Source organism: Eublepharis macularius, chromosome 2, assembly GCF_028583425.1.
Source record: "Eublepharis macularius isolate TG4126 chromosome 2, MPM_Emac_v1.0, whole genome shotgun sequence".
Taxonomy (NCBI): Eukaryota; Metazoa; Chordata; class Lepidosauria; order Squamata; family Eublepharidae; genus Eublepharis; species Eublepharis macularius.
This window is the reverse complement of record NC_072791.1, coordinates 62,871,363-62,886,105: the sequence shown is the minus strand read 5'-3', so window position 1 is coordinate 62,886,105 and position 14,743 is coordinate 62,871,363. Positions and strand designations below refer to the sequence as shown.

The window sequence follows — 14,743 nt, the reverse complement described above, 5'->3', positions numbered from 1 at the left end:
TGAAAAGCTGATTTCTCATATTAAAATATAATTTCAATGAGATAAGTAGCCTTACATTACATTTCTACTTAAGGGTATTGAAAACTTCAAGTTAGTACAGATGGCAAAGACTAGGTATTAAGCTTCACAGACTTTAAGCTCTATGACATCCCTGCTGTAGTTAGTTTATTAGAGGAAATATACATTTCCTCGGAACTTGTGGTTGGGAGTGAAGCATTCATGCAACTGCCAATTTTGTGGCAGCTGTCTAATTCTTGAATTCTTTCTGATAATTCCAAGATTTCTAATTCTTGTACCTTTTGCAAAGAAAGCTGCAGAATAGTGGCCTCACCTGACCTCACTTCCCGTGTGGCGTTGCATTTCAGAGCTTTGCTTATCCTCCAATCTGGCTACCAGATTCATTTTACTGAGAGAGATCATACATGGCTCTACTGCCTCTGTGGTAGTGAACAGGGGTTACTTGGGGGTAAGCAAGTTGTTTTTGAGATAAAATTTCATTCAGATTTAATCTAATTTTCTGTGTGTTTATTTTATTTCAGTTACCTGGGTTCTATGCTGACTGCGAGTCCTTGGTCCAAGCATTTGAAAAGCTTCCTCTGCATCTCAAACTAAACGTGGCTGCTGATCTGGTGCAGGTAATGCCCTTGCTGCTCATAAATACTGTGAAATGTGCAGAAGTAGCCACATGTTCTTGTAATATAATTGGTGTGTGTTGCAGTATACACATGCTGCATTGGGTCTAAAAGGGAGGAGGCTAGTGAAATGGAGGACTTGGCATCAGCACTTCTTACGCTTTGCTGCGTCTTTTAAACAAAGTGTTTTTGCAAGCCAGGTGCATCTCGGTCAAAGCTAGCATCCCCAAAGAGTTGCTTGTTCTAATTCGGTTGTTTCTTCCCCCACCCTTTCCTGTTTCTTAGGAGCACAGCATTGAAAGCAAAGAAGTGTGTCAAAATGAAATGCGTGTTGGGTCCAATTCTCTGCTTTAGCTTTTGCTGACCTGTATAGGATTCCTTGTATCAATACTATACAGTGGGCTCTGGTCAGCTGCCAGTCAATTTAGAATATTAGGCAGCAACATGACAACAAAATGTTTTTGCAAATGCTGAAGAAACAGAATATTCAGGTAGAGGGAAGAGATCTAGGAGATAAGCATAGCTGTCACCTAAGATTATAGTTCATCAAAAGCTAGAAAAATCAATCCAAACTAGAAAGAGAAGACTGGATAACAACTAAGAGCCATTTTGCTGTTGTGTGGGAACTCCTAAAGTGATTGAGATACTGACATTGCTCACTTTTTTCTTCCAGTAGCTCATACTCTTTTCTATTAGTGTAGTAGAGAAATGTGTGTTTGTTTCACAAGTGAAATGCTTTTTTACAGGCAACATGCCAAGACTGGCTATCATTCTTTTCCTACTGCTAATTGAGCAAAGGCATTGGTTGGATTTCTTAAACACCTTCTGGGACATTCAGTTCTGTAACAAAGTAAAAGATTCATGCAGTGCATGATTAAAGGTAGTAGGTCAATGAAATCCAGACAATAGTGCATAGATTTACCTCCTTTTTTCCTTTTAATTGAGCAGTGTGCTGACCTGCCTGGCCTGGGTTGTTGTATAGTGATAGAGTCTTGGTAATCAGTGAACATAAGGTCTCCGTTGTTCAGCAGGGATGGCTGCAAATATTTATGGGCTGTCCAAGGGCACCCCATCCTATCTCCCTGCAATGATAATAGGCACCAGGGAACAACACATCACAACCCTCTGGTGTTTCTTTTAGCCTTGCCAGCACTAATAATGCTAAAAAGAGCAAAGAGCTACCTTCTCCCTTTTCTTTTGGAAAATGGGAGATAGTCTGTAAGGCTCCTACAACATGTTGAAACCACATAGTGCAACTAATGGAGCTAAAGGGAGTATGAGAAAAGTTGTACACCTCCTACTGAGAAATTGCCCCAGAGGCCCCTCTGACATCACAGTGGCCTCTGGGCAATCTCCTTTTTCTCAGAAGTGGTACCTGGAGCAGTCCACATGCCATAACTCTCGTGTTCTGTTTCTTCTGGTGCCCTCATATATTCCTGCTAACCATGCCAGCCCCTGATACCAGCCTTGTTATTTAGTAAATTGAAAACTTTTCATATTATTGTTATGGAATAGAATTAAATTGTGGACCAACCTGGGAAGAAGAATATCATCAATATCTGACCAATTAAGCCCTTCACTGGAGAAAAGCCTGCCAAGCTATAACTTTGCTGATTCATCTTTCCTTGCTTCAAGTTTATTCAAGTTTTTGATCTTTTTCTTAGGAGGAGAAAAACCTCATGACCATAATGCAGCCTATCCAAGCCCTTCGCCCAATGAACATAAAAAGAAATATAATGTAGTGTAAATAAATGTATCACAAAAGAAGATGAGATAAGAAAATGAAATGGGAACTTCTTACAATGTTTAAATAATCATTAATTGGAAATATTTCAAGTCAGTTCTAACTGAATGGGTACACTGGATGACTTTCTTACTGGTTTTTCTTTATGGCTTTTATCTTTTAAGCACTATACACTTCTAGTAATGCACAAATGATGTATTCAGTTTTTGAGAAATTGTTGCTTTTTATGTTTAAACAGACATTTCAAGAGCAGTTTCCATTGATTAACTTGCTTTTCTCACATTCCTAGGATGCAACGCCTGTCATACTCCCCTCAATTAAATCAAAAAGTAATGATATCTCCAAGAGGAGTGGTGCTCAGTTACAGCAGCCTGTGGTGCAAAGTAGAGTTGTACCAAGCAGTATCTCTTCTACAGATGCAGCTGCCCACTTGATCCTACCTAATAGAGATGGATGTGAAATTATTTCTTCAGAGGCCCTCCAGAAAAACCCTTTAGTTTCACAACAAGAAACCGATCAGTTAGATGAAGACCTTGATTTACTCCTGAAGCTGGATGCTCCTGTTAATTATGAAACCAGCTCCATATTGGAAACAGTCTCTCTCACTGAAACATCTGAGGAAGATCTGAAAATGCCTCATGGAGAAACTGGTGAGCTCCCTCCTTTAATTTGAATTCTTGTTTAAATTTTGCAGTGGTACTTTAGTTTACAGTTAAGCACAACTCATCCAACTCTCTTCATTCATACTTATCTTTTGAATTTCATGATATTAATCTGCATTGTCCACCGACACTTCAGCAAATTCTGATATCTTTATCCCTGTGAAATCGTCTTACTTAGTTTCAAGTGGGTAGCCATGTTGGTCTGCAGTAGAAGGGCAAAATTCAGATCCAGTAGCACCTTAAAGACCAACAAAATTTCCAAGGTATAAGCTTTCGAGAGTCAAAGCTCCCTTCATCAGATCCCTTAGTCATCTTACTTAGCATTATAGGTTGGAACGGACCGGAAAACAGAACTAAATTTGACATGGAACAGCCCGGTTTGTGATTTGTAAACACATGGTTTGTGGGACCACGTTTTTCCATGAACTTTGGTCCATTTGGACCAGTCCGTTGGTCCGTGGTCCGTGAGTCCAGACGTCTTGGTGCCGATCTATCAGTTTCCTAGGCAATGGAGGGGACAGCCGCAGACCTTCTGCAGTCCTTGGAACACACCAATCCTAGCCCTTAAAACCTTGATAGGCAGCTCTGGCAGCCAACCAGAGAACTCCGATTCTTCTCTATGCAAGCAACGAGCAAGAATTAATTCCCTAGGCAATGGAGGGGATGGACATTCATCTTCGGTCTTCTGTGCAGTCCCACATGGGACTGCTCATGTGCAGGCCTGCCAATTCTGGAGGTTTTCAGCTAAAACTTCCAGCAGGGGGTGCTCCTGCCTTCCAGAGCACCTGTGCAGCTACTTTCTCACTGAAATAGCCCTAGGAAAGGCAGGGCGTCCCCTGTTACCCTCAGTTCCGCTTTCACCTCCATGCTGAGAGGTTCTAGCTCGTCATTGGAGATAAGTACTTTCTATTTATTATTATTATTCGTGGCTCGTTCGTTAGAGAGAAAATGTCTGAAAAAGCACTCTTTTAAGTGTTGCGTTAAATGCAAAGCAAAAATAACCAAGACTGATGGTCACTCCCTCTGCCTGATGTGCCTTGGCGAAGGTCACCAGCCACAGAGTTGCAAGCACTGCCAAAAATTCACCCCAAAGGCCTGTTCTGAGAGATCTAGCCAACTAAAGGTGGCGTTATGGGCTAAGGCCATGGAGGTACCCACACCTGTGGCGAAAGAACCAACAGCCACGAGAGACGCCATGCCATCTGAATCGGGACTGTCCTCAACTCCGAGACCATCCTCAGTTCTGAGAGCCACCTCGTTGGGGTCAAAAATGCCTCAGAGCCAAGTGCCTTCTGCTTCACCTGAAGAAATTCTAGCGGGCCCGAGCTGAGACCATCACACACTGGATCTGCAATTGCCAGCTCTGGATCTGACAGGGACCTGCTGCTAGAAGTCGAGAGAGTCGATAGCTTCCTCGGTTCCGCAGAAGACCCGATCAGAACTGAAAGGTGTAATATCCTCAGGGGAGGAACCCCCTAGGAAACGCACAAAGAAATTCAAACACTCCTCTAAGGGTCACTCTGGCAGGACCTTGGAGGACACTTCACTAGAGGAAGACGTAGTGGTATTGGATCGGCCTCACATGCCCTCCCTTCGATCAGGGTCCCCATCGCCTCGGTCCAGATCATGGTCTGTTCTTTCCTCTGAAGAGGAGGGGGAGTTGCCCCAGAGGAAGCACCCCTCCAAACACTCACCTGCAAGGGGACAATATGTTGAGAAGGAGGAGTGGTACCTCTCCAATCCTTACGTTAAGGTTGACCTAGGATACTCTTACCGCACTGGAGTATTCTTCAGGGAGCCATTGCCTTTGCCATCTAGGAGACACCACTCTTTCTCCAGCTCTCGCATGGCCTACCAGTTATCGGGTTCAGAACCAGAACCAGAACCGTATAGGGAGCATCATAGTTCGTCCCTACCGTCTGAGACACCAGATGAAATGCTGGGAGAATCGGGTCCGGTGTCCCCAATGGATGACTTCTGCTTGTACACTGAGCAGCTGATCTGGATGGTCAAGGTGCTGGAGGTTAACATTTCCTCTGCCAAGCCAAAGTCGAAGGACAAGATCCTCCACATTTACTCCGGCTCGACTGTGAACATGCCACGATGCCCTGTCATTGAAGGGTTCATGGAGATGATCACGGCTCTTCCCTTACTGCCACGATGGAAAAGGCGGAAGGTCTGTACAAGACCAAAGATGATTCTTGTACCTATCTGGCCACACACCCACCACCATCTTCCCTGGTGACTGAGGAGTTGCAGTCCAGGCAACTCCAGGGCCCATTTGCCACCCCTTCTGACAAGGAGGGCAAAAAGCTGGACGTTTTGGGACGCAAGATTGATTTGTCGGTGGCTTTGAACATTAAAATTGCCAACTATGCCGCCATAATGGGGGAATACTAGCTAACCCTATGAAATAAGATTGCAGCCTTCTTTGATCACGAAAAAGGTGTTTTCCAGATATGTATTTAGCTCAGATATATCCAAGCACACTTGTCTAGTCAGAGTCTCATCAGTTTGAGCTTTTCCAGAGTGTGCACCCTGATGAGAGAGTCTTTTAGGTACGGTTGTGTTTATGTGTGTACCCAATTATCTGTGAGTCAAGCTAGATAGAATGCTGGGAATTCCATGTTCAACACTTCGAACCCCAGTACCATGGCCCAAACTATACAATATGCATTCCAAGTCAGCCACAGGGACATGGAGCAATTTTAGACAGTGCCTTTGAACTTTTCAAATACCACAGGGTCCAAGGCCCAATTCTGCTTGGGATTATGGAAAAGGAGGTGAGGGGGTTCCCTCTTGTTCCATTTTCAAGAGCTGGATCAGGCCCCCACAGTGTTTTGAAAAGTTAAAAACCAAGCTTTAAAGTAGCGTTGTGTTCCCACGGCAGACATTGGTTTGGTGTTCTGTGAACAAGAGTTGCACAGAGATCCAGTATAGGGTAGGACTTCCGTAAGGAGGCAGGGTTATCCTTTTCCATCTGCACCCACAAAACTGCTATTTGCTGTGTTGGGCAAGCCTACAGGTAATACACATATGGCTCATACTTTTGTCCCAGGAAGCCTAATAGGAATTCTGCAAGGTTGTTTGCAGTCAGGAAAATATGTGGGAATCTTAAACATCCTTTGTCTGTGCCACAGTCTCTCTCCAGTATTTACAAAGTAAAAACATTTGGGAGATCTTAACATGGAACCCCCATCCTTAAAATAAGGCAGAACCATTTTCCTGATGAACATTCTGTACTAGGGTTGGACTAGATGACCCTAGGGTACCTTCCAACCCTATGATTCTATGAGTCTGGGAAAGGTAAAGAGTTGAGTATTGAACTCATTGGAATTTGCAAACATGCATCCTTGAGGTCTTATAGAGCCATGTAGACTGTCTCCATGGCCTTATATGAAGGGATCAGAAGCTGTTACCGATAATCATTCATCTTGATTTTTGTTTCTGTCAATTCCATATTGATGTCAAGACTGCCTCCTCTCTGTGTGTCAGAGTAGGCCGGTAAATGAGTTTCAGCCATTTTCAAGACAAAGGAAATGTGTATAGGATGGCATCTGGCCATCAGATTATTAAACAGGGCCTACCAGTAATTAATCTGTGTTTCCTTTAGCCATAAAAGAGACTTATCATGTTAGCATTTCTCAGTGAGGTTTGCTTTTCTCAGATTGATCTGATTTATAGAAATACATGTCAAAGCTGCACTCTTCTGTTTAGACCAAGATTGCCCCTGCACACATCCAATGTCTGCTTGGAGACCTCTACTCTTTTATATTTTTGGAAGTTTCCCCAGGATTCTGAAACCCTTTCAGATAGACAGATTATACACATGAAGTCCTCCCTTGCCCCCACTTTTCTTACTAAAGCAAAGAATCAAGGCTACCTATTCTATAATCTGTCTGCTGGCTTCATGTTTCAGAAGTGAATGGCTACAGAAGCATCTCATTGATGTATGTTACATGTTTCTGTTCTCTTTCCCTTTGGATTAGTTTGGATTATTTAATGTCCAAGTGCTGGGATCCTTGTTTTAGATTTGGACCTTTGCCTGGACTTGCATGGATCAGTAGCTTACACACACACACACACACACACAACTTGTTCACTGTTTAGATGCTTACAGTGACTAGCTCTTTTAGTTGAATACGGGTAGCCATGTTAGTCTGTCTGTAGTGACAGAAAAGAGCAAGAATTCAGTAGCACCTTTAATACTAACAAAATTTATGGTAGAGTATGAGCTTTTGTGATTCTGGTATCATGGTATCTGAAGAAGTGAGCTGTGACTCATGAAAGCTCATACCCTACCACAAATGTTGTTAGTCTTATAGGTGCTCCTAGACTTTTGCTCTTTTCTACTGGCTCTTTTAGTGAGCCTGTTGGTATTGAGTATTGCAATGATTGACATTATTTTGACTGACTGTCTAATTCTTCAGCTCAGATATTTGTATTATTCCTATCATAAAATTTTTAGTTGTTATAGATTTTTCGGGCTGTATTGCCGTGGTCTTGGCATTGTAGTTCCTGACGTTTTGCCAGCAGCTGTGATTGGTATCTTCAGAGGTGTAGCACCAAAAGACAGAATTGCTACACCTCTGAAGATGCCAGTCACAGCTGCTGGCGAAACGTCAGGAACTACAATGCTAAGACTACAGCCATACAGCCCAGAAAATCTACAACTAACGTTGTCTGGCCGTGAAAGCCTTCGACAATATAAAATTTTTACTCTATCCCGTTCTCAGTATTTCTTCTAAGCTTGTAAAGGCTCCTGTCCACTTTGACAAAGATTCCTTTTAGCCATTGTGTGAACCACTGCAAGATTAGGGATGTTGTTTAAACCAGGTATAGAACCTAAGGACTCCTTCAATATGAGAAAAATATGGAAGGAGGATTTTCTTCCATATGACTTCATTGTCTAGTGTGCTTGTTTTTTCATCACACAGACAACATCCCTATTTTGATGAACAGAAAAAAACCCTATTAGATAGATATTCAGCTGGTCATATAGTAACTTTTCCTTAGCCTAAGATTGTATCAGCAACTTCTGTTCAATCTAACATTGTAGCGGTACTCAGGGAATGCTTTGTTGACTCCCATTTCCAAGAGTATATAGGACCTCTCTAGCTCAGAGATCAGTCCCATTCTAATGTAAAGTTTGTTGCTGCCCCTGACTGATTAACTGGGCCTGTGGAGAGGAGGCTGCGCACAAACCAGCTTTTTTTTTATCATTGGGCTGATGGAGCTGGAGGATGTTTACTTTGTACCTTCTTGTCACATCTGCTGCCATGAGGCTAGAATTTAGTTTAGTTGCAGTATTGGTCACTGAAGTAATGAAAAGTTTGGTAGTTATAAAGTTGTCAGAGAATTAAAAGGAAGGGTTGGAAGAGTCAACAGTGAAGCTTTTTCAGTATATGTTATTGCATCCCATAACAGGTAATATGAAGGGTCCATTAAATAAGACAGAGCAGGGACATGTGCCCTAGATAGAGGTTAGTGCTCCAAAACTGAGCCTGACACCTCCTGGCTAGGACGCCTGCAGATAGTGCCTGACAGACCATCCAGCTGAATTCAGGCCAGCATCTACCATGTAAGTGGCAGTCAAAGAGATTTTCTTGATGATTGGCCTGACCTTTTTGTTCTCCTGAAGCTGAGCTTTAAGGTCAAGATACCAAAGAAAAAAAGAGCTCTGACAAAATAAGTACTTCCTACAGATGCCTTCAGGGAAGTAAGAATTTTTCTCTTGTGCATTTTTAAACATTCAATCTGTAGTGTAGAATGTCAGACTAGGATCTGGGAGACCTCAAAATCCTTGGCCATGGACGCTCGCTGGTTGACCTTGGGCCAGTCACACACTCTGAGCCTAACCTCTTCACAGAGTTGTTGTGAGGATAAAATGGAGTAGAGGAGAATGATGTAAGCTGCTTTGGGTCCTCATGGGGGAGATAGGCAAGGTATAAATGAAGTAAATAAATATGTCACCAATAGTGGGAAGCACCATTTTATGCTAAAGGTACAACTGCTGCTTTCCACTTGGGTAAAAAAATATGCTTGTCTGGAGAAAGCATAAAATTTGAAAGTAGATTATTGATACCAGTAAATTTAGATACAGATGTCTGATTAAGAGAGCTTTGATGCTTGACAGTTGTTACCCTGCAAATCTTGTTGTTCTTTAAGGTGCTGCTGGACTTGAGTGTTGCTCTTCTGCAGACCAGCATGGCTATCCAACTAAAAAAATGTTTCATTGGTGGTTCCTGCAGATTCTGGAGATGGGCACGAACAGAAAAAAAACCCGAACATGATGTTCGTTGTTCGTTGCCATCCACGAACAGGGACTCATGAACAACCATGAACATGGCCCTGTTCACGAACATGTTTGTGGTTGGCTGTTCGTGGGGGCCAGCAGGCTCTCCTCCAGCCATCATCCAAGTCAAGATCCCTACTGCACCACTCCCAGAAACCTGACTTGAGCAGGCACCAGGAAAGGTACCAATAATAAATAATAGCTTGGCCCCAGAGCCTGGCAGCAGCCCTGGAACTTGAAGGGGTAGATCCCTATCCCACCACACACAAGAAATTCAAGCTCCAATGCACTCTCTCTATCAAAATGCGAACAGCAGCTGTCTCTCCCTCTCCAAAGCCAGAGCTGGGAGTCCCTCTCCCCCCTGCTCTTTGTTCCCTTTTAACAAATTGGAGCTCCACACTTGAAAGGAAGACCTGCCTGTCAAGATAAATTGGGCTTAGATTGGGGTTTCCAGAGCAACAGCAGGAGTTCGGAGTTCAGACAATCCCTGCCTAAGTTGCCAAGGGAATTGATTACTGGTGCCAGACTGTCTGGCTTAATGAACAGCAAGGAGGCTTGCAACGACCACCTGTTCGTTTAGAATGGGACCTCACAAACAGCTTGTTCTCAAACAGCAGATTGGGCTGTTCGTGGCTTTTTTTTGTTCATATTGCTGTTCTTGCCCATCTCTCTTCTGGAGCACCTGTTTAAATGGAAGGCAAACGCTGATTCATGCTTGAAGGGATTTAACATGTGTGCAGGGCCAAGTTTATGAGGCTACCTGAGGTAATTACCTCAGGCAGCAAATTCTGGGCAGCAACAGCTTCCCATCTCTCCTGCTCCAGACTACTGTTTCTAATTAACCAAAGACGATAATCTTCCTGCCTCTTTAGAATCTGTACAGAAAGCTGTGCATTCCAGTGCCTGAACACTTGTGAGATTTCTTCTTGTGAGAGCTTGACCAGAACTTGTGGTTGTCTGTTGGCAGAGCAACTGACATAGTGACCAAACTTTCACTAGAGGAAGTAGTTTTGTGTGCTGTATGTGTGAGTTAAAACATCACATTACTTGTCTACATAATGTGATTCCTCTCATAATTTCTGTCAGAGTAATGTTATCTTCTGTTTTTAATTATTCTTAAAGGACATATTGAGCATGATCATTTTTCCTCCTGTAAGAACAGAAATGTAGCATGCAAAGTTGAAAAGAGGCCCCATTGAAATCCTGTTTGGGATTCTCCTTCTCCCACGCAAAGCTGGATTGCTTATGGGATCTGCACCCTTGAGAATATCATAGTTTCATCTGTAACTTTCTACAATATCAAGAATTTATGTGGTGCAAATTACAAATGAGAGGTAGTCTTTTCAATTTTATTAGGGTAACCTCTCTCCCTTGTCCCATCAAGAGACCCTGGGCTGTTTCATTATATCTTCTTGCAGTTCTTGAATTATAGCTGGTAGCAGATGGTGTCCAGAACTCAGTCCGGCCACCAGCCCTCCCTTGGAGGTCAATCACTGTTAAAAACCTGCTTTCCCATCTGCAGAAGAGGGGTTTCAATAGCATTTTGTTATTTGTTTCCAATCTTTTTAGATCTGAATAGGACTGAAGAAAAAAGCTCAATATCTCAACAGCAGCAAGTTTTATCCAAATGTATTACTGAGGAAGAGCTTGAAGACTGGCTGGACAGCATGATTTCCTAACGCCTGCATTTTGGCTGTCATACAAGTAACTGAAAAACAAATTAAGATAACAGTGGCTATATAAAAATATTCATTTACAAGCATTCAAATTAAGTAGCTGTTTCATCCTGATTTCTAATTATATTGCATGACATTTTGAAGTGGCATATGTGGACAACTTCCAGGAAAGATGTGTGTTATCAGCAGAGAATTATTTGTATCAGAACGTCTAAAGAAATGTAATTACATTAATTTGAAATTCTTGTAGAAAAATCCAGTGCTTTATAAGTAGCTTAGGCTGCAACCTAATAGATAATAGGAAAACTTTTTTAGCTTTTGTTGTGCAACTGTAAAGTTGAGCTGTTAAGTGTAGTTGTGTGTTAATTCTGCAGTTTGTGAGACAGCTTTCAGGGTAGTTTCTAACAAACCATAATAAAGCATGACAACATTGAGATTTGGTTTGTAAATTCTTTATTGCAGTGGGCACTTCTTATTCAAATGAAAAAAAATGCATAAACATAGCAACCTTACCACTAGTTGACCATACAGCATTATTTTATTTGACCTAAAATTTACTTCTGTAAGAATGTGAGACAATATATTTGTTTTACCAGCAGCATCTAATAAGCTGTTATTGGAACAAGTATGTGACTACCTTTCAAGTATTTAATACAATTAGACAGGAAAGCAACACAACTGATTTAACAAAAATGTCGATCTAAAATGCTAACACTTTTGCATAGCTCTCTTTGCAAAGATTTAAGGCACTTCATTAGGATTTCAGGGGCAATAAAGTGTTTAAGCAAAACATTCTCTCTTCCCATATTAATTAGGAAATGATATGGGGAATACCAGGGCTGGTTGAAATACCGTTTAATATCACAACATGAGTGAATAAGTGAGGCATTGTTACTCGATGTTCAATTTCTTAAGATGTTGTGCATGTAACATAATTTATTAGCCCTTTCAAGCAACACTATCTCATACTTCATGACTGGATCTACTAACATATTCTTTATTCATAAATTATACCTTATTGGGTTTAATAGGGAGAAGGAAAGATGGCGACCAGTCCAGATGTGTAACCCAGAGCTCCGTGGGTTTTATCTCAGTATTTCCTATTGGGTTTAATAGTAATACAAATTATTTCTGAACTAGTAATGAACTGAAAAGTTTAAGATAAGCATATTTCTTTGTCCTTTTCCAATACAAAAATTGAAAAGCAGACAACGTAAGGGCCAGTTTTCTGCCAGGTGCAAAAAACCCAGCTGATCATCCTATAATGAAGCAAATTAATTTACTGTATAGAGAGATTAAACATATAATATTTGCATTGTACCACTGAATAGTAATTGCTTGATTTTGTTTCATTTTTAGTTTGAGTATAGAAGCTTTGTTGCTGAAATGTTTATCCAAGTTGATCTTCGTACTGTTTACGAAAGCAATCTCCAGCTGGAAAGAAATCCCAGCATCTTTCTTGATACATTTTCCATACATATGATTCCTAAAATTGAAAGAGAGATGTGTGTTTTTTAAAAAAATTGCCCATTCTAAAAGTTCTGAAAGAAGCAATAAGGAATCCTTCCTTTTTAAAGCCTTGTTGTACTCATCAGATCTAAACAACATTCACCTTGTCCCTTTGCTGGGGGTGGGGGAAGTAGGTGGGTGCGTTGGGGGCAGAGAATACTTCTTGACTGAGTGGTGGTATCTGAATCTTTCGAACCTGGTTCAGGTGCAGTAGTTGCTTTGATCACCCTTCCGGAAACACTTTCACCAGACAGCTTATTGGGGGAGAATATCTCTATAAATTCTCTTGGATCTCTGTAGCTCTTGATGTCATCAACCACGATAGCTTTCTAAACCATCTAGGGCTGTGCAGGAGAACACTGATTTGCAATGGCTCTGCTCATTCATGCTAGACAGGATACCGAAGGTGGTGCTGCCAGAACACTGTTCTACCCCACAGCCATTAGTCTATAGCATTCTATACTGATCTATCTCATCTTCTGAACTATTTAACATCTCCTAGTAGTTTCACATAGGTGTTAATTAGAGATTTAGAGAACAGCATTACAATGCTGACAATGCAATTTTCTCTTCCTTCCAATTAATTTTAAGGAGGTGGTCAGAATAATGTTTGGAAGCAGTAAACAATTAGATGTGAGCAAACTAACAAACAATGCAGATGAACAGTTGGTTGGAGACAATGTTGATCCAGGACTTACTTTTGGGTGCGATTGCATTACCTCTGCACAATCAGGTTCACAGTCTTGGTGTACTTCTAGACTCAGCCCTGCTGCTTTAAAGGCAGATTATGGAAATGTCCAGGAATGCTTTTTACTAGCACGTGCTGGTTTGCCAGCAGTAGTTGTTCCTGGAAAGAGCTGATCTGTACACATGCCTTGGTAACACTCAGATTACACTACTGCAACATGTTCTATGTGCCTTTAATAAACCTGGAAACTTCAACAGAACCAGAAAATGTCTGCAGCTGCTCTAACTGGAAAAATCAGAGACCACTGTGTCCAGTGATGTCAACTGCATGGGCTGCGGTTTAGTTTAGGGGTTCAATTCTAAATGCTGGTTTGAAGTTTTAATGTCCTGAAAAATGTAGGATCAAAATACAAAAGGCTCTGCCTCTGCCCACATGAGCCTGCCTGTAGTCTACAATTGACTGCCGGTGCCCTGCTCTGTGTTTCGACTCAGTGGAGATGAAACAGATCAGTTTCTTTAACCATAGCCTTCACTCCCACCTGTGAAACTCCTTTCTCTTGGCTTTCTAGAAACTTGTGAAAATATTTTATTGTAGAAAGCATTTGGTGCTTTTATTCTCTGAAGCTGTTTTATTCTGCAGATTATGTTGTTGGCACCTTTCGCTCTGGTATTTTCAAGTTTGATTTGCGGTTTTATTACTGTTTTTATTCTTCCATTGGCTACTGTTTAAGACCTTTTAGATATCTGAAGTCAGTTTATAATTTCGTGCTGTGAGCCTCCTTGTGTGCTATTTGTATATCAGAAAGGCTAAAAGAGTTTATACAAACAAATAGAGAGAAACAGAGAGATTGCTTTACCTGTCCAGTGTGTTCTGTTTCATCCTTATTAATGAGATACATCAGAAAAAACCTGAAAAAATTAGATGCATACGTTTCAATGGTAGAATCCTATTTCATGACAAAATTGATTTTGTGTAAAAAAAAATCCATACGGTTATCGTCTCTGAGTGCCAGCTCATGTGGCCATATTCACCAAGAAGCAAGGAAAATAAATGAAACAAAGTTTTACTTTAAAAAGTTACCTCTTTTACCTTCCTCTATTGAATAGGATATCCTTTTCTTTACTTTTGAGAGCTTGTGTTAATCTTGAGCAATGAATAAGAATAATGTAGGATGCCCCTGTGGGTTACTTCTTCCTCCCATTCTAGCAGGTAACTAAGCTAATAGGCGTTCATTCTGTCCTTTTCTGTGACCCTTCTCTGCTCAGGCCCTAACTGATGTGGAGCAACAAGGCTTCATCATAGTTCTTGTTTTTCTTAATCAATGCCCAACTTTCCTTCTCAAACCCATGCATATTAGTTAGCTAGGACAGGAAGGGGGCAACATCATTGATCTTAGACCTTTATTTCTACCCACTGAGGTCTGCCAGTTGGTTCAAATTTACTGCTTAATGAATGTCCTTAAAGCTGAAAGTGGCACTTGTGGCACACTGCAGACTCGCAGGTGCGGGCACCACAGCTGCCTCCTGTGAGGGGATCA

General features: G+C 41.5%; 2 protein-coding genes across 2 annotated transcripts in view; one reads left to right on the top strand and one right to left on the bottom strand.

Moving 5' to 3' along the window:
- Positions 1–11,443, top strand: part of AVEN (apoptosis and caspase activation inhibitor) — a 207,805-nt gene extending 196,362 nt beyond the window's left edge. Inside the window, exons 4-6 of the mRNA XM_054971874.1 lie at positions 540–635; positions 2,666–3,026; positions 10,903–11,443. Coding sequence (XP_054827849.1) covers positions 540–635; positions 2,666–3,026; positions 10,903–11,012 — 567 coding nt within the window. The 3' untranslated portion in view covers positions 11,013–11,443. The remainder of the gene's footprint in view (positions 1–539; positions 636–2,665; positions 3,027–10,902) is intronic.
- Positions 11,444–11,525: 82 nt separating this feature from the next.
- The window catches only part of RYR3 (ryanodine receptor 3), a 479,585-nt gene continuing 476,367 nt past the window's right edge, over positions 11,526–14,743 (bottom strand). The window contains exons 104-105 of the mRNA XM_054969918.1: positions 14,063–14,114; positions 11,526–12,495 (exon numbers count right to left, since the gene is read on the bottom strand). Coding sequence (XP_054825893.1) covers positions 12,400–12,495; positions 14,063–14,114 — 148 coding nt within the window. The 3' untranslated portion in view covers positions 11,526–12,399. The remainder of the gene's footprint in view (positions 12,496–14,062; positions 14,115–14,743) is intronic.